We start from the raw sequence: 25,484 nt of genomic DNA, 5'->3' as shown, positions 1-25,484 counted from the left end.
TTTACAAAGAAAAACAATAATCATAGTGAAAATTCTAATAAAATATAGATATGTGAAAATAAAGATGAATATGTTTCATTCTCTAATTCTATGGTTCATTTCTATGCACATATAAAATATGTCCACATATTTACATATATATTTACATAAATGGGATCATTGTCCTATAACTTACTTTTTCCATCTAATGTTATATCATTAATGCCTTTATTTGTTGGTATATGCACAATTATCTTGTTATTTCTAATAATTATGCAGTATTCCATTGTATGGGTAATTTTAATTTGTTTAATAGAAATTCTGTTTATTACAAATAATCTGTTAGTTAATCTCATGGTTACCCATACAACTCTATTTTTTTAAAAGATTTACTTATTTATTTGAAATTCAGAGTTATACACAGAGAGGAGAGGCCGGGTAGGGGGGAATCCTCCATCTGCTGGTTCACTCCCCAATTGGCTGCATTGGCTGGAGCTGTGCCAATCCAAAGCCAGGGGCCAGGAGCTTCTTCTGGGTCTCCTACATGGGTGCAGGGGCCCAAGGAACCAGGCTGTCCTCTACTGCCTTCCCAGGCATAGCACAGAGCTGGATCAGAAGTGGAGCAACCGGGACTGGAATTGGTGCCCGCATGGGATGCTGGCACTGCAGGCGGTGGCTTCACCTGCTACGCCACAGCTCTGGCCCCTACTCTATTTTTTTTTTTTGTTATTAAGATTTTAACTGATACATAAAAATTATACATATAAATGGGGTGCACTGTATGTTTCAATAAATGTGTACATCATGTACTGTTCTAATCAGGGTAAATATAACTATCTCCTCAAACGTTTATCATTTCTTTAGTGTAAAACCTTTGAAAGTTCTTTCTTCTAGCATATAAGTATATATATGTAGTACATTATCATCTGTATTTACCTTACTGTGCAAATAGCATGCCAGAACTTTTTTTCCTCTAATCATAACTTAGTATCTGTTAATCAGTTTTTCCTCATCTTTCTCCCCTTATAAATTTATTTATGTATTTATTTAAAGATTTATTTATTTATTTGAAAGTTGGAGTTACACAGAGAGAGAAGAGAGGCAGAAAGAGAGAGAGAGAGAGAGAGGTCTTCCATCTGATGGTTCACTCCCCAGTTGGCCGCAATGGCCGGAGCTGCGCTGATCCTAAGCCAGGAGCAGGGAGCTTCTTCTGGGTCTTCCACACAGGTTCAGGGGCCCAAGCACTTGGGCCATCTTCTACTGCTATCCCATGCCATAGCAGAGAGCTGGAGTGGAAGAGGAGGAACCGGGACTAGAACAGGAGTCCACGTGGGATGCTCACGCTTCAGGCTGGGGCTTTAACCCGCTGTGCCACAGTGCTAGCCCCAAATTTATTTATTTTTTAAAAGATGTATTCATTTATTTGAAAGTTAGTTATAGAGAGTGAGGGAGAGAAAGAGAGAGAGAGAGGGAGAGAGAGAGAGGGAGAGAGAGAGCAAACTAGGGAGCTAGCTGATTCACTCCCCAGATGGTTGCAATGGCTGGGGCTGGGCCAAGCAGAAGCCAGGAGCCAGGAGCTTCTTCCAAGTTTCCATATGGTTAGCGGGGGCCCAAGTGCTTGAGCCATTTTCACTGCTTTTCCCAGGCCATTAGCAGGGAGCTGGATTGGAAGTGGCGCAGGTGGAACGTGAACCGGCTGCCCTATGGGATGCAGGCATTGCAGGTGGTGGCTTTATCTGCTTTGCCACAACGCCAGCTCCCTCCCCCATAATTTTAAACAATATACTTCTATTTCCTGATTTCTCATCATTAGACAATAACTTGATTCCTGCTATGATAGATGAGGAATTTCTATTACTGCTCATCTTCCTTCTTGTTCCATCTGATTGTTGATTAATTATACTATTGTTTTTAAGTCATCAAGATTTGTAATGTTTAGATCCTCATCTGTATAGGTAAGTCCTCTGCATGTTGCCTGTAGGTTGATTAGAAATGGAAACCTAACTGAAGCCTGTGTTGAGTCTGTTTATGCATCCAGGACTGAACCAGGCACCGTGATAGAGGGCAGCATGATGTGCTGTCCTGCTGCTGCTGGTCAGAGACATTTTCCAGTCAGAGTCGCACAGATCCTCCTTGGGTTTTGTACCAGGGCCACACCAGGAAGGCTGTTTTAGACACGGTGTTTTTGTGTGCTGTGCTTCCCAGCAGTGAGCAGCTGCTGCAGTCACTGTCAGCTGCTGTGGGACTGAGAGCATCCAGAATGCCTCACTCTTGCCCAGAGGCACAGGCCCAGCTTCCTCAGGTGGCACTCACTGTTTTCTGAGCTGTTGTACGCCCTTTCCCTGGGAAGTTCTGTGATATGCCAGGACTACATAGTGACTGTGTCGTGGTCCATAAACCCTGAAATAGCAGAGGACCTAGGAAGAGTTAGAGACATGCAAAGGTCTTTTTCAAGATATCACATCTTTATTTTCTTTCATTTTTGAGATTTTGGTTTCTTTTTTTTTAAAGATTTATTTATTTATTTGCAAGTCAGAGTTATACAGAGAGAGGAGAGACAGAGAGAGAGAGAGAGAGACAGACAGACAAAGAGGTCTTGCATCCGATGATTCATTCCCCAGTTGGCCACAACGGCCAGAGCTGCGCCGATCTGAAGCCAGGAGCCAGGAGCTTCCCCTGGGTCTCCCACATGGATGCAGGGGCCCAAGGACTTGGGCCATATTCTGCTGCTTTCCCAGGCCATAGCAGAGCGATGGATCAGAAGTGGAGCAGCCGGGTCTCGAACCGGCGCCCATATGGAATGCCGGCGCTTCAGGCTAGGGCATTAGCCCACTGTACCACAGCGCCGGCCCCCATGAGATTTTGGTTTCTTGAGTCTTCTGAATTTTTTTTCTCACTCAGCCAAAGACCAGCAGCTATTCATGAATTATTTTGATGGATCTTATTACTCTTTTTTTTTTTATTTCTTCTTTAAGATTTACTTTATTCATTTGAAAGAATTTCAGAGAAAGGTAGAGAGAGAGACAGAGAGAGAGAAAGAGAGACATCTTCCATCCTCTGGTTCACTCTCCAAATGGCTACAACAGCTGGAGCTGAGTCCATCCGAAGCCACAAACCAGGAGCTTCTTTCAGGTCTGCCAGGTGGGTGCAGGGCCATCCTCCACTACTTTCCCAGGTCATAGAAGAGAGCTGTATTGCAAGTGGAACAGCTGGGACTTGAACTTGTGCCCATATGGGATGCTGATGCTGCAGGCTGGGATTTTAACCTGCTGTGCCACAGCACTGGCCCCTTGTTACTCTTTATTTTAACTTGTCTCTGTGTACAGTACTACAAGAGGCATCAGAGTCAGCTATGGCTTCAATCCACACGTGCATCTGGAAAGTGTCGTAGTTTAGGAAATTGAAGCCAGTATTACTGAGATTGGAATGGGTACTCGGAGTGGGTGTTAATATATTCAGAATTGTGTTCCACATCTATAACAGTTTTTTCCTATACCATCTCACTTTGGTTTTTAAAAATATGGACAGTTACTGGGGGCTGGTGTTGTGGCGCAGAGAGCTAAGCTGCTTCCTGTCATGCTGCATTGAATATCAGAGCACCAGTTCAAGTCTCGATTGCTCCAGTTCTAACCAGCTCCCTGCTAATGTGCCTAGGAAAGCAGCTGATGATAGCTGCCACCCATGTGGGAGACCCAGATAGAGTTCCAGGCTCCTGACTTTGGCCTTAGACCAGCCCCAGCCTTTGTGACCATTTGGGGGAGTGAGCCAGTGGATAGAAGATTCTCTCTTTCTCTCTCTCTCTCATAAATAAATAATTCTTTAAAAATAAATAGATAAAATGGACAGATAATAGTTCCATGCCTGACCTACCTGGTGTAAACTTTGCTTTTCAGCAGTAGCTGTTTCTTTTTTCCAGCCCCAACGTTAATCAGTTCTGAGTAGCTACTGGTAGCATTGGTTTGCTCCTCCAACAAGACAGAGGAATCTGCTGAGGACTGTGGCCCAGGCTTGTCCCTTTCCTCAGGGCTCCTCTGACCTTGAAGGCCTTGTTTGATCAGTGCAGGCAGTGACCTAGAAACGTCAGCTGTCTTCTTCCCTGAGGGCCTTGCCAAGCCCTTCCTGCAGCGGATCCTTCTGGGCAGTGAACTTGAGCTTGAGTCCAATGCAGTGCTTTATTCCAAAGTGAAGCTGAGACCTTCACATAAACACTCCTCCCCTTAAACCCTTTAAGAAAACAGCATTTTTTCCTGGAGAAGATCGTTAAAATCTTAGTAAAATTCAGCAGCAGAAGCCCGTCATTATTTGGGTAGCTGGATTCCAGCAGGCACAACACAGCTCCCTGGGTGGCATAGCCTTATGACAGCTTGTAAGAAGCAGCCCCAAACATGCTCTGTTCGGAAAGCATTAGATCTCCATCCAGAATGCTGTCAGCACTCCCCTAGAAAACTCATGGGTTTCTCTGGGACTCTGTAAGGCCTACAGGATGTTTTCTGCTTATGAGATCAAGTTTGGGATCTGTTGCAGCACTGAGTAGGCCTGGAGGCACACAGGTGCAAAGAGCAATCAGTTACTTGTTTAAAATGAAGTGTTACTTATTTGTAGGCACAGTAGGGCTGGTACCTTAAAAAAAGGTCATCACTGATAGGAGGATCTATGGTGTTTTTGTAGCAAAATAGTGCACACGCAGCAGGCACCATACATTTAAATAAATGGTGGATTGCACATGTGTATGCATAGTGTTCTACACTTAAAAACATGAAGGACCTGTCTTGGTTGTGATTTAACATGAAATATACAGAATTTATTCAGTTTTTTTGTGGCTGAATAGTATTCTGTTATTTGGATATACCATAATTTATTTAACCAATCCACCCTGAAAGGTGTTTGGGTTGTTTTCTGTCTTTACTAAACCAATGCATTGATACATGTGATTGCATGAATTTTATTTCCTACTTGTGCAACTGATCTGAAAGGCAAATTCCTGGAAGTAACATTTCTGGGTCCAGGGTATGTGCACTTTTAATTTTATTAGTTGTTGCCATCTTACTCTTCAAGGATTTACATGGATTTAAACTTCCTGGCCCCTAGCAATGTGTGAGAGTCCTTGCCTGTTTTATCCACTTATCTTTCTACACCATGTATTTCATTTTCTCTAATTGTTGCCAATCTGATATGTAAAAAATGTTATCAGAGTTTTTAATTTGCATTTTTCTTATGAGTAACATTGAAGATATATTTATCCATGTGTATTTCCTTTTTATTGAACTATCTATAGATCCATTGCTCATTTTCCTATTCAGTGGTCTTTTATTGATTTGTTGTAATTATTTATATTTTGAGGAAATTAAGTTTATATGTTGAGAAGATTAATTCTTTTCTGTTAGATACAGATTCAGGTGGTCTGGGGTACAGCAGGAGAGTCTGCATGTCTGATGAACCCCCAGACCATGCCTGATGGCTTGATCTAGTTAGTCCAAGGGCAAAGTATAGGCCTATCCTGATCTATGAGAGCCAGTGAGCACGGTTCTGCCCCACTCCTGCTCTCTGACAGACTCAACTTTGATAAACAAAAGAAGGCTCAGGTCAAGAGAACTGCTGTCCCCTTCCCGCTATGCTCCTGCTTAGCCACAGGACAAGTTCCTTAGATGTTCTTCTATCCTAAGTGTTAGCAAATTGCAGAAGAGTTAATGTTAAACTGTAAGCTATAGTAGGTCCAGAGAGAATGCCGCAGAATGAGAGAGGAGTTTGAATGGGAGCAGTCAGGGCAGATTTTGACTTAAATGTTGTATGCTGAGTGCAGTGGACTCTGGAGTTGAGTCTGGGGTGTGGCTCTCAGCGAAGGGTCCTTTGACAGTCCGGAACGAAACATGGATTTTGTTTTTCTTTTGTTTTCCTTCTTTTTTCCAAGATTTATTTATTTATTGAAAGGCAGAGTTATAGAGAGGCAGAGGCAGAGAGAGAGAGAGAGAGAGAGGGATCTTCTGTCCACTGCTCCACTCCCTGAATGGCCGCAATGGCTGGGGCTGGCTGATCCAAAGCCAGGAACTAGGAGTTTCTTTCCAGTCTCTCACGTGGGTGCAGGGGCCCAAGTACCTGGACCATCCTCCACTGCTTTCCCAGGTGCATTGGCAGGGAGATGGATCAGAATTGGAGCAGCCAGAGGTGAACTGGTGCCCATATGGGATGCTGGCACTGCAGGCAGTGGCTTTATCTGCTGTGCCACACACTGGCCCTGAAGACATGGTTTTGTGTCTTAAAATAATTTAGAGACAACATTTTCTGTGAAGAAGGGAAATCAAATGTGGAAAACTCTCCTTTTACTATAATTTTTTTTCCCAATAGATATAAAAAAAAGTAAAAAAAAAAACTGTTAAATACAATTTAATGTCAATTTCCTCCCTCAGTGTTTATGTTCATAACTGTGAAATTACAGAATATCTCTTTTTTCGTTTAATTTTTTATTTAAGGTATACGGACTTCATGTATTTCATATACAACTTTAGGAACATGATTCTTCCCACTCTACCTGCCTTCCCACTGCATGCGGACCCTTCTTCCTGAACCTCCCTCTCCTATTCCCATTCTTATTTGTTACTAAGATGTATTTTCAATTAACTTCATACATATAAGATTAATTCTATACTATAAGTAAAGAGTTCAACAAATAGTATGAAAAAAAAAAAAGCTGTTCCTCAGCAGTCGAGACAAGGGTTGTTCAAACTAATTGCATCTCAGAGTGTCAATTTCACTTCTATGGATTACTTTGGGTGCTTTATTAGTTAAAACATATTAGTGAGAACATATGGTATTTGTCCTTTTGGGATTGGCTTACTTCACTAGTTTTCTAGTAGCATTCATTTTGTTGCAAATGACATATTTCTTTTTCTTTCTTTGTTTTTTTTCACCACTGTGTAGTATTCCATGGTGTACATATCCCAGAATTTGTTTATCCATTCTTCATTTGATGGACATTTGAGTTGATTCCATATCTTAGCTTTTATGAATTGAGTTGCAATAAACATGGGGATACCGATAACTCTTTCAAATGCTGATTTCATTTCCCCTGGGTAACTTCCCCAGAGTGTAATGGCTAGATCATATGGTAGGCCTATATTCAGATTTCTGAGGTATCTCCATGCTATCTTCCACAATGGCTGTGCCAGTTTACATTCCCACCAACAGTGGATTAGGGTACTTTCCCCCCCAACATACTCACCAGCATTTGTTGTTTGTTGATTTTTTTTTTTTTTTTGGACAGGCAGAGTGGACAGTGAGAGAGAGAGAGAGAAAGGTCTTCTTTTGCTGTTGGTTCACCCTCCAATGGCCGCCGTGGCCGCTGCGCTGCGGCCGGCGCACCACGCTGATCCGAAGGCAGGAGCCAGGTGCCTCTCCTGGTCTCCCATGGGGTGCAGCGCCCAAGCACTTGGGCCATCCTCCACTGTACTCCCGGGCCACAGCAGAGAGCTGGCCTGGAAGAGGGGCAACAGAATCTGGTGCCCTGACCGGGACTAGAACCCGGTGTGCCGGCACCGCAGGCGGAGGATTAGCCTATTGAGCCGCGGCACCGGCCTGTTTGTTGATTTCTGTATGAGAGCCATTCTGACTGGGGTGAGGTGAAACCTCATTGTGGTTTTGATTTACATTTCCCTGATGGCTAGTGATCCCGAGCATTTTTTCATGTGTCTGTTGGCCATTTGAATTTTCTCTTCTGAAAAATGCCAAAGTCCTTTGCCCATTTCTTGGGTTGTTTGTTTTGTTGTTGTAGTTTCTTGATCTCTTTATATATTCTGGTTATTAATCCTTTATCAATTGCAAATAATTTCTCCCATTCTGTTGGTTGCCTCTTCACTTTCTTGAGTGTTTTCTTTTGCAGTACAGAAGCTTCTCAATTTGATGTAATCCCATTTGTTTATTTGGGCTTTGATTGTCCTTCTGGGGTCTTTTCCAAGAAGTCTTATGCCAATGTCTTGCACGGTTTCCCCAATGTTTTCTAATAATTTGGTGATATAGGGGTATAGATTTAGGTCTTTGATCCATTTTGAGTGGATTTTTGTATATGGTGTAAGGTAAGGGTCTTGCTTCATATTTCTACATGTGGAGATTCAGTTTTCCCAGAAACATTTGTTGAAGAGATTGTCCTTGCTCCAGGAATTGGTTTTAGCTTCTTTGTCAAAGATGAGTTGGTTGTAGATGTGTGTATTAATTTCTGGCATTTCTGTTCTGTTCCATTGGTCTATCCGTCTGTTTTTGTAATAGTACCAGGCTGTTTTGATTGTAACTGCCCTGTAGTATGTCTTGGAATCTGGTATTGTAATGCCTCCAACTTTGTTTTTGTTGCATAAGATTGCCTTAGCTATTTGAGGTCTCCTGTGTTTCCATATGAATTTCAACATCATTTTTTTCTAGATCTGAGAAGAATGTCCTTGGTATTTTGATTGGTATTGCATTGAATCTATAAATTGCTTTCAGTAATATGGCCATTTTGATGATATTGATTCTTCCAATCAATGAACATGGAAGATTTTTCCATTTTTATGTGTCTTCTTATATTTCTTTCTTTAATGTTTTGTAATTCTCTTTGTAGAGATCTTTGATGTCCTCAGTTAAGTTTATTCTCAGGTATTTTTTGCATTTATTATGAATGGGAATTATCTTTTAAGTTCATTTTCAGCTGTGGCATTCTCTGTGTATACAAAGGCTGTTGATTTTTGTGTGTTGATTTTATATCCTGTCACTTTAGCAAATTCTTTTATGAGTTCCAATAGCCTCCTAGTGGAGTCTTTTAGATGTCCTATATATAGAATCATGTCATCTGCAAATAGGGAGAGTTTGGCTCCCTACTTCTCAATTTGTATCCCTTTGATTTCTTTTTCTTGCCTAATGGCTCTGGCAAAAACTTCCAGGACTATGTTGAATAGCAGTGGTGAGAGTGGACATCCTTGTCTTGTTCCATATCTCAATGGGAATGCTTCCAACTTTTCCCCATTCAGTAGGAAGCTGGCTGTGGGTTTGTCATAAATTGTCTTGTGTTCCTTATATAACCAATTTGCTTAGAGGTTTCATCATTAAATGGTGTTGTATTTTATCAGATGCTTTCACTGCATCTATTGGGAAGATAATATGATTTTTATTTTTCAGTTTGTTAATGTGGTGTACCACTTTGATTGATTTATGAGTGTTGAACCATCCCTGCATACCAGGGATGTATTTCCCACTTGGTCTGGGTGAATGATCTTTCTGATGTTTTGTTGTTTTTGACTGCCTAGAATCTTGTTTAGGATTTTTGCGTTTATGTTCATTAGGGAAGTTGGTCTGTAGTTCTCTTTCTCATTTTCTCTAATTTTCAGGTTTGGGAATTAAGGTGATGCTGGCTTCATAGAAGTTGATGACCCATTAACATTACTTTTAAATAGCCAGGTGCCCTGTAAAGGTGCATATACATTTATTGTAGTCACATCTTCCTGTAGAACTGATCCATTAATCAATTGCATAGTGCGCTTCTTTGTCTCTTTTAACTGTTTTGATGTTAGTCTATTTTGTGTAATATTAGGATGGCTACACCAGCTTTTTGTTTTGTTTTGTTTTGTTTTCTGTTAACATGGGATATGTTTTTCCATCCTTTCACTTTCAGTATATGTGTATCTTTGTTGGTGTTTCTTGAAGGCAGCAAATAGATGGGTCTTGTTTTTTAATCCATTCAGCCAGTCTGTATCTTTTAACTGGAGAGTTGAGGCTATTTACATTCAAGGTGACTATTAATAAGTAATGAGTTGGCCCTGTCATTTTCCCATAAATATTTTCACTGTTTGCTTTGGGTTTCCTTTGTACTTTTAGTGGGGGATTTTCTGCCTTCGCCTTCTTTCACAGTGATGACCATGTTTCTGTGAATAGCCCATCTGTAAGGATCTTTTTTAAGGCTGGGTGAGTGGTGACAAACTCTTTCAATTTGTTTGGTATGGAAGGTCTTTTTTTTTCACCTTAATTCATAAAGGAGAACTTTATTGGGTACAGTATTGTGGGTTGACAGTTTTTTTTCTCTTCAGACTTGGAATGTATCTCACCATTTTCTCCTAGCCTGTTGGGTTTCTGATGAGAATTCATCTGTGAGTCTCAATGGAGATCCTCTGAAAGTATTCTAGCATTTCTCTCATGTGCATTTTAGAATCTTTTCTTTATGTTTTACGGTAGAGAGTTTGGTTACAGTGTGTCATGGTGAAGATCTTTTCTGGTCATGTCTATTAGGAGTTCTATGTGCTTCCTGTACTTGGACATCCCATTCTTTCTCCAAAATGGGGAAGTTTCCTATAATTATTTTGCTAAAAAGGCCTTCTAATCCATTCTCTCTTTCTATGCCTTCAGGAACTCCTAAGTCCCTTATGTTGGGTTTTTTTTGATAGTATCCTGTAAATCTCCAACACTGTTTTTTAGTTTTCTAATTTCTTCTTCTGGTTTATTTATTTATTTTTTATTTATTTTATTTTTTTTGGTCTAACTTTAAAATTTCCAGAGATTTTTCTTCGAACTCAGATATTCTTTCTTCTGCCTCACCAAGTCTTTCCACCACATTTTTTGTTTGTTCTACTGAATTCATTTCCAATATTTCATTTTGATTTCTCTTAAAATCTCAAGTTCATGGGAAAGTTTTTCATTCATGTCATGTTTGAATTTCTTTAATTTGTGGATTTCCTTCTGATTACTTCTAAGTAATCCTGTGATCAGTTTTTTGAATTCTGCTTCTGGCATTTCTTAAATCTCTTCATCTTCACATTCTAGTATTGAAGTGTTGATGTGTTACTTTGGGGGTGTCATGTTGTCTTTTTTATTCTTGCCTTTTGAATTTCTGCATTTATTTTTAGGTATTTGTGGAGATATTTGTTGACCACCCCCCACCCTGATGGCTTTTATCTTTGTACTATGGCTCTGTGGCTTAATGGTGTGTCTGCTCTTTCAGTGAATACCCTGAGGCATGTGCTGAGTGTGGCTTGGAAGATCTGTTCAGTGCTCCAGGGTCAGGGGATTGTCCAGGGTGATACCAAAGTTGGGCATGGTCTCTCTCTCTCTCTCTCTCTCTCTCTCTCTCTTTTAAATCAGAGGGGAGAGTTTCATCAGCTCCTTTGGCATAATCTCATGTTCACCTCCTTTCCTCCAAGGAGACTAATGTGTGGGCCCTAGCCCTAGTGGGTGTAATATTCATCCTTGCTGCCTTGAGAACCACACAAAGGACCTGTGCTGTCCTCAGTGTGAGCATGGATCCTGCAGCAATGGCCCTCACCAGGGAATCGGGGAGCCTGGAGTATATGGGATCACCTAGAATGACTGCCCAAACACCCAGCCACACCCTGCACCCTCCCATGCAGCGAGAGTGTATTCATAGTCCCAGCATACAAGGCTCCCACAGTCATGAGCACCCAGCTCCCTGTCATTGCTCCCAGCCAGATTGAGGTGTCTCCTGTCAGGTGGTTGCTGGGCACAGGTACATACACAAGCTGGAGCAGCTATTACATACGTCCAAAATGGCACCTGTCCTCTCTCAGATAGTTACAGGATGCTGGTGCTGGGTGGTTAGAGAAGGAAAAACTTGCTTGCTTCCTTTTTCATTGTCTTCCCCTCTAGATTGGCAGGTACACTTCTCCACTGGATTACAAACTGGACTCGTGCTAGCCTCTTCCTGCAGCTTTTTTTTTGCTGGTGTCTTGAGCTGCTGTGATCTGATCTCACCTCACTCTCCAAAGCTGGGGCTGAGGCTCTCAGCTGTTGGGGTCCTGAGTTGTGCACGTCCACACCCTCCATATAGATCCACGGTGTCTAATTTGTATGGAGTTTCCTCTGCAGTTTTCTGTTTCCTGAAATTGTACTCTCTGAACTTTTGTTTTTAACTATCTTCCCTTAGACTAGAGCAGTAAGCTCCTTCCCTATTCCCCATTGTATTTAATTTTTCAAGGCTATTCTTGACCCTTGAGATTGATACTGAAAAAAAATCATCAATACCAAATAAGGGCTGAGTCTATTTTCCTATCAGTCTCTATCTTCACCTTTTGTATGCCATAATGAGAATGATGATATAGTAGATATTTTCTGTTTTTAAACTGACATGCACAATATATGTCATAGAATAGCAAGATTACTTTGATTGCCAGTGATAGAACAGCCAACCTTTTGGGTGAAGCACATAAGGAACTTTTTGGGGACGTGTAATTGAAAAATGTGTGGTAAACTAGCTTCAAGTATGGTTGGTGTTAACAGCCTCAGGTTGGGTTGGTATAGTCAGCTTGAAGTAGTTATTGGTGTAGCCAGCTTTGGGTAGTGTTGGTATAACCAGCTTTGGGTAGTGTTGGTGTAACCAGCTTCAGGAAGAGTTGGTACAACAGGTGTAATAAAAATCCATCCTCCCTGCATCTCATGGCCTTGCTCTCTTGGCTCCATATAACTATATGATGGTTTTCAGGGATTTTTGTTTTTCCCACTCTCATTCAGTGGAAAGAGAACAACCCCTTTCCCCTCAACAAGTCCTGAATGGCATCTCATTGGCTGATTAAAACTTATTAGTCTTCCCAAGTGTCTGAGGCCAACAAGACTGCCGGCTGGGGGGAGTCCTTTGACTATCCCTGGATATTGAGGCCATGTTGACACTCAGGGTGGAGCAGGGAATGATTCCCTCTAGGGAGATCGGTGGCTGTTCCTAAAGGAGGGGGAGTAGATGCTGGATGTGAAAAAGAGCAGCAGCCACCGTGGTGGCCACGGGCACTGCATGCACTGTCTTGGCTTTTATTTATGTTGTCCCAAACAAGGGTTTTGGTGGCAGAAAGCTACCGGAGGATGTGATCTTAGCTTGGATGATAGAGAGGAGGGATTTAAAGCAATCATTCTATCTGCAAAATGCATAACCTTAATGAAATAATTAAAAGTTAGTACAGATTATCTGACAGTTCACTAGAGAGGCAGGAATGAGATGGAAAATATTTAACCTGTGGCAGAGGTACTGGCCAGTCTGAGTGAGTTGGGTCCAGCCAGTCAGAAGTGAGTGGTGGCGGCTGGAGGCTCAGCCTCCTGCAGGCCAGTGTCATGGTGCCACTGCATCTCTTCAACAGTGTAGTGACAGCCAGAACAGAGGACTACCATCTTGGATGACTTAAACTGACAGAAATTTATTCTCTTCTAGTTATGGGAGTTAGAAGTCTGAAATCAAGGTCTTGTCAGGGTCAATCTTTCCTTGCCTCTTCTCTGTGGGCACTGCACAGTTTTCATGGAAAAATGGAATTGGAAGATAAGGTTATTTGGGACAAAAATATCTTGAAATCCATGCATAAAATTTTCATAATAGTCATTTTCCATGACAGAGAGGACAGACAGATCTTGCATCCGTTGGTTCACTCCCCAGTTGGCTGCAGTTGGCTTCAATGTCCAGGGTTGAGCCAGGCCAACGCCAGGAACAAGGAACTTTATCCAGGTCTCCCATGTGTGTGCTAGATCCCAAGCACTTGGGTCATCTTCCGCTGCCTTCTTAGGAGCATTAGCAGGAAACTGGATTGGAAGTGGAGCAGTCATCTCTCTAACTGGTGACCATATGGGATCCCAGTATTGCAGGTGGCGGCTTAACTCACTGTACCACAACATCAGCCCTGTCTGTGACTTCTTTGAAGACCTTTGATGCAATCCTTGGCATGCCTTGGCTTATGAGTGCACCACTCCTATCTTTGTCTTCCTGGGAGTTCTCCCCTGCCTGTCTTTTTTTCTGTGTCTGTAATTTCCTCTTCTTCTAGGAAGATTAAGTAATCACTTCTTCCTTGTTATTATTTTAATTCTGTTAAAATGTGAATGTGGGTATGGCAGTTTGAAGGAGACTTCATTTTCATATGCCTGTGTGTTTGTGTATGAGGAAGTATTAACTTCTTATATATGAACTTACTTTAAAAATGGAACTGACCATAATTAGATGAATGTCATCTATCAGTATATTGAAGAACAAGCACAAAAGAAATACATGTGGTGGAGGACTTGGAAACTGTGTCTTGAATGGCATATTTGAACATGCTGGTGGTCATTGTCAGTTATTTGAAGAACAGCTCTATGGGAAAGGGATTAGACTCTCGAGAGCAGAGCTAGAACCAGTGGGTTAGATTTAAACATGTCAGTGCAGCCTAAAACAAAACTCTCCCAATGTACAGCACACCGAGGTGGAACTGCCTGTCTGAAAGGAAGAAGAAAGTGCAGCTTCCTTCGAGTCCTCGGGTAGATGCCATGTAATTATCTTCCTGGGACATTTTAATAGAGATTTCATCTTAAAGAAAAAAGAAAATGAAATGGAAAGTTCCTCCAGCTTCAAGATCTGTTGCAAATCTTCCTAAAATCTGAATTCCTCTATGCCATAAAAATCTTCATTGTGTGACAAGGCATTTTTGCAAGTATAAATGCTTTTTCACAGCTGTCAACCTCTAGTCCTACTCTTTGACCTGGATGTTATGTTCTGACGAGAAGGTTTGAATCTAGAAGGGGAAATGTTAGTAAATGAGAGAGGAAGGGGAATAAAACCTCTGTGTATTGCCTACTATGTGCAGGTGTAATAGATTAGTCTATCCATTTTATCTTACTTAATATATGTGCTTTCTCATTGCCCAATTTGGAACTTAACAGAAAATGTAGTTCTTAGAACGATGACTTCTTAAAATAACTAGCATTTTCTTACATGTTCTTTGGTGGTGGAACACAGGACTGTTCTGATGGCTACATGTGCAAAACTCATTTGCAAATTAAAAACGGGACTGTGGCGCCTCGCCCAAGACCATCTGCCCATGAACAGACGGGTCTTCCCATGGAGGTGAGTGTGTAGACACATCATGTTCTTCTCTACAGTCTTTGTGAAGTGTATGTTTAAAAATTTAAAGATGTTAGATGTATTTTTTTTAAAAAATAAACTGCCTTTTGCTCTTGGACCCATTGTAGTTGGGGGAAAGCAACATCATTGCAGGGAGATATTTCTTCTACAATGTTGAAAACAGGAATTATGATAAAGGTAAGGTCCACTTAGAGCATGTTCAGGTCGTAGTTGGGCCTTCTTGCTTCTGTTTTCTCTTGGATCTGAAGAGCCCAGGTATCTTCTGCTGCTTACTGATTTTTCTTCAGGGAAGCCCCCTTGGGAAGATACAGACATATCCCTGGCTACATAATTCTAGTATGGAGACCTCTTTGCCTACTCTGCCTCTGACCCTTGAAAATGTGAGGAATCTGGGTCTCATTGCTAATGGGATTTTAACCTTGACTTGAAAGCCTTGCCAAATTAAGCTGTATTAAGGTGCTAATGGCTTAGTGGCTTTCTGGGATATTTTAAATTTTCTTTTTTATAAAAGTACAAATAACCTTATTGTATAGTCATGCACCTCTTAAGATCCAGGATTGGCCGGCGCCATGGTTCAACAGGCTAATCCTCCACCTGAGGCGCTGGCACACCGGGTTCTAGTCCTGGTCGGGGCGCTGGATTCTGTCCCGGTTGCCCCTCTTCCAGGCCAGCTCTCTGCTATGGCCCAGGAATGCAGTGGAGGATGGCCCAAGTCCTTGGGCCCTGCACCCCATGGGAGACCAGGAGAAGCACATGGCTCCTGCCTTCGGATCAGCGCGGTGCACCGGCCACAGCGGCTATTGGGGGGTGAACCAATGGCAAAGGAAGAACTTTCTCTCTCTCTCTCTCTCACTCTCTCACTGTCTACTCTGCCTGTCCAAAAAAAAAAAAGAAATCCAGGATAAATTCTGAGAGTTGTGTCATTAGGAAATCTCGTACTTTATGAGTATCATGCACAACATTTTGCAGACCTACCCAGTATGGGTCATTTACCCTTTGTGGCCCTGATTGATCAAGTGATGTAGTAAACATGAGATGTATGAGGCTGTTCCTGCTGTACCAGTGCAGGCTGCATCACAGTAAACAGCTTTTTATAAGTAGGAGACTCTAAAAGCATTAAAAAGAATAGCACAGGATTATTATTTAAGCTCTTATTTTGGCTATGCTATTACAGAAAAATGTTAGCCATCTCTTATAAGGTCTAAAGATTAAATTGTGCGTCATAGCTAGATTCACATTGCCATCAGCGAAGTATACAGTAAGTAGAAAAAAAAAAAAAAAACCTCCCTTTCAGACCAAAGGGAAAGAAAGTTTTAAAGTGAGAATATAATTTTCCTCATGGGCATTGTCTACCTTAGAAAAACTACTACAGAACATGCCTGTGACTATAGACTTGTAGTTCAGGCCACCGAAGATTAGAGATGGGACATGGGCACTCCCTTGACTTGCATCCTCTGGTCTGCTTTAACACAAACCAGGAGGAAAAGAAAGCTAGGCATCAGAAGCAATGGGTGGCAGGCCTATTAATGGCTGATCTGTACGGTGATCTGCCCTCAAGGAGACCCAACAGGCCAGTCCACTGCAGTGGCTTTCAATGTGGTAAGTCTGGGCTTCAGCAGAAGTCAGCTTGTGAAGAGCCCTGGCAGCTCTGCCAAGAGTTGGATCACTGGAAATGGACCTGCCCTGGAGTCGAAGGATGCCCAGGTCAGAGCCACAGATCTTATTGGCTCCAAGCTGAAAAGCCCTTCACTCAGCCCAACTTCCAAAGTGACCACTGCAGCTGAGGGTATGGTCAAGTAGGGTCAGCAACATTGCAGGCAGAACTGTAAATTTCTTGTTAGAGATGCCACCTGCCTTTACCTGGCCAGCTCTCCTCCCAGGCCAGCCAAGTAATGAAAGTCAACAGCGTGCCTTCCCCTAGGAGGTTCACACCTCCCTTAGGATATACCCCATGTGAAGAGATAGATAGGTCTGGGCCTCTTAACTTACAAGGCCTAAAGCCCACCAGATTATTATCAAGCCCCTTCTATCAGGTTCTATTTGCCTCTCAATCAGAAAACAGCACCTTTCTTAGCTCCTCTAATAATGACTCTGTCCTTTGTTCTAGACCCTGTCTAGTGCACTTGGGCCTCATTCCTTTGTAATCATAACCTCTACTCTACCACCAATGGCTCTACTCCCAACCTGTGTGTACTGATGGTCCTCTTCCCCACTTAATGCTGTATAATTGTTCAGACCTGGTAAATGCCACTCTTAGGATCATTGGTTACTATCCTCACCCTGTCTTTTATGACCTTGTCTAAATATGATCAGAGTCGGGGAACTTGGAAGGCTTCCATGGCCTTGGCAACTCATGACGACAGCCTAGGGTGGTTACTGGCGCCATAAACTAGAGTGTCAATTTGTTGGGTCAACAACAGGAGCCACTGTGCGCTTGCTCCTGATGTGGGATCTCTGTCCTTAATGTACTGTACATTTTGATTTAATGCTATAACTAGTACTCAAACAGTATGTTTCACTTTGTGTTTCTATGTGGGTGCAAACTGTTGAAATCTTTACTTAATGTATACTAAATTGATCTTCTGTATATAAAGAGAATTGAAAATGAATCTTAATGTGAATGGAAGGGGAGAGGGAGCGGGAGAGGGGAGGGTTGCGGGTGGGAGGGAAATTATGGGAAGGGGAAGCCATTGTAATCCATAAGCTGTATACTGGAAATTTATATTCATTAAATAAAAGTTAAAAAAAAAAAACAGAAAAAAAAAAAAAGAATAGCACAGGAAATACATGGGTTAGGATCAGTGTGATTCATTATGATCTAGCATTGGATTCTGCAGGCACATGTGTCACATTGCTGTACTACTGGCAATGCAGTGCTTGTGTTTACACCTGCGTCGCCACAGGTACGTAAGCTTTGATGTCACTGGCAATAAAAGTGTTCATCTCCATGTGGTCATGTGGAACCATTATTGAATATGCGGTCCATTGTGGACTGAAATGTCATTATACAGTCTAGGACTGTATTCATTATTGTCAATAAAATTATATACATATATATCCATTATAAAAATGAACAACAGAGAAATGGGTAAAACGGGTAAATATTCTCCCATACACTACTTGAGTGCTAACTGCTGTTAACATTCTGGTAGATAGTCTCACACACATTTCTATCACACCCCCATACACATAATTGTTCTTCTGCAATGAGCAAAAGTATCAGTAGAAGCAGAATTTCCTGGTTCTGTTTAATGACTCCATTGTATCCCATGCTATAGATACAGCATAATCATGTGGAGCTCATACTGAAGTGAAATACTTGAATTTTGAAAGGAGTTTCTTGGGGAGTTCCCCACCAATACGTAGCTTCCAAGAATCCTGGTGGAACAGGAGAGGAGCCTTTCTTGTGAGGAGGAGCTCTTTCTGAGACCCATCTGGCAATCAGGCATTAGCCCTATGTGCCTGTGTTTGTTGCTGGCCTGTGAGAACGTTCCCCCGCGTAATCCAGTTTGCAAGTTATTGTTGAGGGTCCTGTGCTGCGGTGGTACGCTAAGCGCCCTGGGGCAGTTGCTGGTGTGCTTGAATCTTGATGACTGCTTCATGGTTCAGATAACAACATCAGATCGGAGACCAAGTGTGCTAGGAAACGTCTCAGTTCATTGCATATTAACTAAAACACATTTTACCAATGAACACAGAGGTAATGATTGAAAAGATGAATCACAGGTTTCTGCTGAACAAGTGATCGAGATTCTAAGGCACCAGAAAGTGATGCTGTCGGGGTTGGTGCTGTGGTGCACCGGGTTGAAGCCCTGGCCTACAGTGCCTGCTATCCCATATGAGTGCTGGTTTGAGTCCCAGCTGCTCCACTTCTGATCTGCCTCCCTAATAATGCACCTGGGAAAGCACTGGAAGATGACCCGAGTCCTTGGGCCCCTGCGCTCTTGTGGGAGACCCAGAAGAAGCTCCTGGCTTCAGTTCAGCTCAGCTCCCACTGTTGTGGCCATTTGGGGAGTGAACCAGCAGATGGAAGACCTTTCTTTCTGTCTCAACCTCTCTCTTTAACTCTTTCAAATAAATAAAAATCAATCTTAAAAACAGAAAGTGGTGGTATCAGTGTAAGGGAACTGGTGCTTCCTATTGATGCTTTCATTTCACCAAGTCTAAAGGTGTGCACACCTATTCCAATTCTAAAAATTAGGCTTTTAAAATATGATCCTTTCAGCATTTTTAATTTCTAATAAATTTCAGACATTTAGTAAACTTGAATTTTTAGTGAACATCAATATACTTACCACCTATCTTCCACCATTATCATTTTGCTGAGCTTTCTCTATTAAATATCTATCCAGCTCTCAGTATCTTATATTTTACATCAAGATAGACTGCAAACAAATAACTCATAAAAAGAAATGTACGGCCGGCGCCGTGGCTTAACAGGCTAATCCTCCGCCTTGTGGCGCCGGCACACCGGGTTCTAGTCCCAGTTGGGGCGCCGGATTCTATCCCGGTTGCCCCTCTTCCAGGCCAGCTCTCTGCTATGGCCCGGGAAATGCAGTGGAGGATGGCCCAAGTCCTTGGGCCCTGCACTCGCATGGGAGACCAGGAGAAGCACCTGGCTTCGGATCAGCGAGATGCGCCAGCCACAGCGGCCATTGGAGGGTAAACCAACGGCAAAAAGGAAGACCTTTCTCTCTGTCTCTCTCTCTCACTGTCCACTCTGCCTGTCCAAAAAAAAAAAAAAAAATGTACACATTGATCTACCTGTAGGTATATTCATCTTGTTATTTTTTTAAAGCTTATTCTTATATACTTGAATGATAGAGTAATGGAGAGGGAGAGGGAGAGAGAGAGAGAAAGAGATCTTTTTCCATTTTTTCTCTGATTCACTCCCCAAATGCCCACAACAGTCTGGGCTGAGCCAGACCAAAGCCAGGAACCTGTATCATCTAGGTCTTCCACATGGATGGCAGGTACCCAAGTACTAGAACCATCATCTGCTGCCTCCCAGGCACATTGGCAAGGAAACTGGGTCAGAGTGGAGCTTCCTGCTAATGTGCTTGGGAAAGCATCAGAAGATGGCCCAAGTTCATGGGTCCCTGCCAATCAAGCGGAAGACCCAGGTGGAGTAACAGGCTCTTGGCTTCTGCCTTGCACAGCTCCTGCTATTGCAACCATTTGGGGAGTGAACCAGGGGATGGAAGACCTCTCTCTCTCTCTCTCTCTGTTTCTCACTCTCTTTGTTAACTTTGCCCCTTCATATAAATAAAATAAGTCTAAAAGTAAACAGAAGGAGGGAGCAGCTGGGACTAGTACTGGAGTTCCATTATGGGATGCGGGCATCTCAAGCTGCAGCCTAACCTGCTGTGTCACACAGAGCACTTGCACCCTCATTGTTATTTTTTTAGGAAAAAACGGAAACAGCTGCAGTGTACAACAGCGATGGATTTGTTAGTTTGGGGACATTTGTATGATGGATGCAGTTATTAGGAATGGTTATCTACGTAACTAATTATAAATGTTAAACGTTCATGTTGAAGGGAAAAAAGTGGTCCTTATGGTATTACAATTCATGTACAGTTAACATCCTTGAAATTATCCATTGACTACTATGATTTTAAATCACTATTTTGTTTTCCTTTTTACATTTGTATCTTCAGTGAATGATGCCTTTTACTCTTTCTCTCACCTCACAAAGTCCCTGGGATAATTTTTACTTCATTCAGTGGCTTTCTTGGTCATTCCCATTCATCCTTATAAAATCCCTTTTCTTTTCTTTTTTTTTTTTTGGACAGGCAGAGTGGACAGTGAGAGAGACAGAGAGGAAGGTCTTCCTTTTTGCCGTTGGTTCACCCTCCAATGGCCACTACGGATGGCACATCTCGCTGATCCGAAGCCAGGAGCCAGGTGCTTCTCCTGGTCTCCCTTGCGGGTGCAGGGCCCAAGCAGTTGGGCCATCCTCCACTGCACTTCCCGGGCCATAGCAGAGAGCTGCCCTGGAAGAGGGGCAACCGGGATAGAATCCGGCACCCCAACCGGGACTAGAACCCGGTATGCCAGCGCCGCAAGGCGGAGGATTAGCCTGTTAAGCCACGGCGCCGGCCCCAAAATCCCTTTTCTTTCACTGCTCTCCCAGACAGTGTAAGATTTTAAGTTCAGAGTCGAAGTGCAGTAGTGCATCTCCTGGCTTTTCCTCCCTGCCCATCCTGAGCAGAAACAGTAATTGAAAGATTATACTGTACAAACATATATACAAGATCTAGAAATAATTTCCCTCTTCTAGTCAGACAAGGTTTTCTTAGCTGATTTTTAAAATTCTTTTTAGTATCTTTTATTCCTGTTCTTTTGCTTCAGTGGCTTTCCTTAAAAGTGTGTTCCCTTTATTTCTCTTCCTTCTTACGTCTTAGGCTTTGTCCTTACTTTCTTAAGGTCAGGCCCTTTGCTCAGACTGTCAGCTGCAGGGAGGAGGGCAACTCAGTCAGCACCTGTTATTCGATCCTTCCTTCTGGTTCTCCTTAGTACCAGCTCTTTGAAGGATGAGATGCCTCAGCGTGTTGACCTTGTATAGGCTGGATTCTTGGGAGAGTTACTTAGAACTGGTGGAATTCCCAAAAATTTATATCTATAAGCATGTTTTCCAACAATAAACTTATTTAGAAAAATTAGCAATATTTAAAAGACTGATTTGCCATGAGGTTTTTTTTGTTTGTTTGTTTGTTTGTTTTTTTTTTTTTGTGGTATATGTTTGTAGGAGTTGTCTTAAGAGTCTGATGATAAGCACTCCATCTTTTAGTCAACTTCAGTGTTTTATCTGATAACATAGTACATTTAGACCAAGCGTTCCTGACTTAGATTATAACAGCAGCATGATTGGAAGAATGCTGGACTTGAGTTAGAAATTGTATTTTATAATTCTCTTAGCCACTTACTAACAATACTTCTGTTTTCTCATCCCAAATACAGATGCTACTTAGCTGGTTTTTGTTTTTTTGGTTGGATGTGATAAGTGTGAAGTATTAATATTAATGCTATCAATGTCACATGTGAAATTATCTTTTTAATTTTGCAATGAATAGCAGGATGTGACTGGAATACCAAGGAACAGGAAGTCTGTAATACTTCCTTTCTTTTTTTAATTTTAATTTAATTAATTTATTTTTCTTGATGGGCAGAGTGGATAGTGAGAGAGAGAGAGAGAGAGAGAGAGAGAGAGAGACAGAGAGAAAGGTCTTCCTTTTTGACATTGTACCCTCCAATGGCCGCCGCAGCCAGCGCGCTGCGGCTGATCCGAAGCCAGGAGCCAGGTGCTTTTCCTGGTCTCCCATGCTGGTGCAGGGCCCAAGGACTTGGGCCATCCTCCACTGCACTCCCGGGCCATAGCAGAGAGCTGGCCTGGAAGAGGGGCAACTGGGACAGAATCCGGCGCCCTGACCGGGTCTAGAACCCAGTATGCCGGTGCCGCAGGCAGCGGATTAGCGTATTGAGCCACGGTACTGGCCAATGCTTCCTTTCTTCTTCTTTTCTTGCCTTTTAGAGATTGGGAATAACCTCCAAATTGGAAGGTGATCATTCATTCAGGCACTGTCACCAGGATCTCAGAGAGCAGTGGAAAGACAGTTGACAGTGACCCTCACTAAAAGATCATGGTAGACTAATTAGGGCATTTAGAGCCTTTCATTTCAGCTGCAATCTAGTGTCTTACATCCCTGGACTAATAATTGAAGGAGTTGTACTTTCTTCTCTTAGATTCATTTTTTCATCATAGATTTATTCGTGACTTTTATGTATTCACTGGTAGATTTATTATTTTGAGGGGTCTCCAAAAAGTTAATGGAAAATGCTTATTACGACAAAACTATGCATAGATTTCAAAAAAGCTTTGTATCAAAATAAACTTATTTTTCATTCAATTTCTATAAACTTTTTGAGGTACCAAATGATTACATGAAATATTTTATTTTTAAAAAAGTTTTTAAATTTATTTTTATTTATTTGAATGCCAGAGAGAGAGAGACAGAGAGGTGGGGGGGGGGGGAGAAAGAGAGATTAGTCTTATATCTGCTGGTTCATTCCCCAAATGCCTACAAAAGTCAGGACAGGGCCAGTCTCAAGCCAGAACTCCCTCTGGGTCTCCCATGTGGGCTGCAGGTACCCGAGAAATGGAGCCATCATCTGCTGCCTCTCAGGATGTTCAGGAAACTAGATGAGAAGTAGAGGTGGGAGTCAGTCTGAGGCACTCTGACATGGGATGTGGCCATCCCAAGTGGCAGTTTATCATGCTGTGCCACCATATTTCAGAATTAATTTTTATTCTAATGGATAGTACTTGTATTTGTAACATCAGTAGAAAATAATATGACCATATATATATATGTATATGCATATATATGCGTGTGTGCTTGTGTATGTTTGTAATTTAGTAAGATGAAGAACCTGTTTTCTCAGAAATGAAGTGGACTACTGACATTTTAAAAATTCAGTGTTTAAGCAAATTTCATGAAGAGGATTTGTTGTGCTGTTGATAGAGTAACTCAAGGGATGTATAATCCTAATTTGTGAAAGTGATCAAATTCAGCCATACGTGTATTTAAAGGATAGAATTTGTCAGTCATGAAAAATCGTTGGTAGTTTTATGATAATTAATGAGCTTCATGACCTTTGTAGAAATTGTGGAAAACAATATATATTTTTTTTATTTCCAACCATCACTTATCAAAATAAACCTCAGCTCTGTATAAAAAGTGATTAACTTTTAGTAATTAGAGTAGTTGACATTATGAAAATAAATTTAAGTATAAGACTTTTTAAAAAAATTATTTATTTGAAAGAGTTAGAGAGAGGGAGACACACACACAGAGAGAGAGAGAGAGAGAGAGAGAAATATCTTCCATCCACTGATTCACTTCAGGTGAAACCAGGAGCCAGAAGCTTCATCTAGATCTCTCAGGTGGGTACAGGGGTCCAAGTACTTGGGCCATCTGCTGCTGCTTTCCCAGGCACATTAGTAGGTAGCTGGATTGGAAGTGGAGCAGCCAGGACATCAGCCAGCAACCATATGGGCTGCCAGCACTACAGATGACAGCTTAACCTACTGGTCCACAGTGCTGGTCCTGATTGTTTCTTGTCCCTGAAAATATAATGATGAGGGGCTAAAAATCTTTTCTAACTTTTTTCTAAGTTAATAGTTAATGGTGTCTACAGGTAGTTGACCAACCATACCGAAGGAATACAGATGCATGAATGAGTGGAGATCAGCTTGCAGGAATGGTTTCTGTGGAGTGAGTAAATTTGCTTAGCCCTGTATTAGTGAGCTTCTCATCACCACAAGGCAGTATCCAAGAGAAGATAACTTATAAAGAGAAAAGGTTTATTTAGCTCACCATTTTGGAGATTCAGGTCCAAGACTGGGCAGCTCCATATGTTGGCCTGTGTTGAGGGCAGCAGTGGTGGAACGTGGAGCACGGAGCATGAGTGCAGGACGTGTCACAGGGTGGCGGGGCCTCTCGCAGGCATTTTACAGTCAGCCATCTGATGTGTACAGCCTTCCAAGGGCATGCCATCAGTGACCTAAGGACCTCCCACTGGGCCTAGCTTCTCAACACCCTAACTGAATTAACTTTCCACCCTCTCAGTGTCATTAACTATGACTTAGGGGATTTGGATGTCTGCATGAGTTTGGAAGCCAAATCTTGTTCAAGCAGTAGTAGACCTGATAAGTACTTTTTTTTTTTTAAATCAACAACTTTAGCACATTCTCTTTTAACCAAAGAGTAACCTGAAACCAACAAAATGTCATCTATGGGAAAATACATGTATAAAGTCTGCATTTATATAAAATCGGGAGGCCTGACTTGGCAGCAGATGGTTTGAGGAAGAGCTAGTGATTTCAGTTGACTGCACGCTCAAGACAAGCAAAAAGAATGCCTTGATGTGGACACAGTAACTGGAACTCACACATTAAAGCATAACTGAGTCTCACACATGGCCTGGGTGCCTGTGGGGTCCCAGAGTCCCTTCTGAGGGTCTACAAGATCAAAATACTATCATAATATATTACACTGTATGCATTTTTCACTCTCACCATTTCCTTTCCAGAGTCCATTCTGATATCTGTTATTACAAGAGATTGCATGCAACACAATATAAGAACCCAGCTTTCTTCTATTTTTTGTATAAATTTCTGGTTTTTTTTAGAAGATTTCTGTATTTGAAAGACAGAGTTATACAGAGAGTAAAGGAGAGATGGTGAGAGAGAGAGAGAGAGAGGGAGGGAGGGAAGGAGGGAAGGAGGGAGGGAGAGAGGGAGAGAGGGAGAGAGGGAGAGAGAGGCTTTTGTCTACTGGTTCACTTCTCAGATGACTGCAACAGCCAGGGCTGAGACAGCCTGAAGCTAGGAACCTGGAACTCCATCCAGGTCTCTCATGTGAATGGCAGAGGCCTAGTCACTTAGGCCATCTTCTGCTGCTTTCTTAGGTGCAGTAGCAAGGAGCTGGATTGTAAGTGAACAACCGGCACTCGAACTGACGCTCTTATGGGAGATGGGTATTTCAGGAAGCAGCTTAACCCCCTGTGCCACAACACCAGCACCCCTCCCCCCTGCCTCCAGCTGTCTCCTATGAAGCCAGATATTAAAAAGATTTGTAGAAGTGTAAAATAATGCCACTTTACTCAC

The 25,484-nt window shown here is 42.1% G+C and overlaps 1 protein-coding gene across 11 annotated transcripts in view; it reads left to right on the top strand.

Moving 5' to 3' along the window:
- Positions 1 to 25,484, top strand: part of ATG10 (autophagy related 10) — a 295,508-nt gene that overhangs the window by 61,736 nt on the left and 208,288 nt on the right. For 10 of the 11 annotated variants that reach the window (XM_062212464.1, XM_062212469.1, XM_062212465.1 and 7 more), the window contains exon 3: positions 14,687 to 14,794. The exons of the other annotated variant lie outside the window; for it this stretch is intronic. In XM_062212464.1, coding sequence (XP_062068448.1) covers positions 14,687 to 14,794 — 108 coding nt within the window. The remainder of the gene's footprint in view (positions 1 to 14,686; positions 14,795 to 25,484) is intronic. 11 annotated transcript variants of the gene reach the window in all.

This window comes from Lepus europaeus, chromosome 15 (genome assembly GCF_033115175.1).
Source record: "Lepus europaeus isolate LE1 chromosome 15, mLepTim1.pri, whole genome shotgun sequence".
Classification (NCBI taxonomy): domain Eukaryota; kingdom Metazoa; phylum Chordata; class Mammalia; order Lagomorpha; family Leporidae; genus Lepus; species Lepus europaeus.
This window is presented reverse-complemented; position numbering and strand designations above follow the sequence as displayed.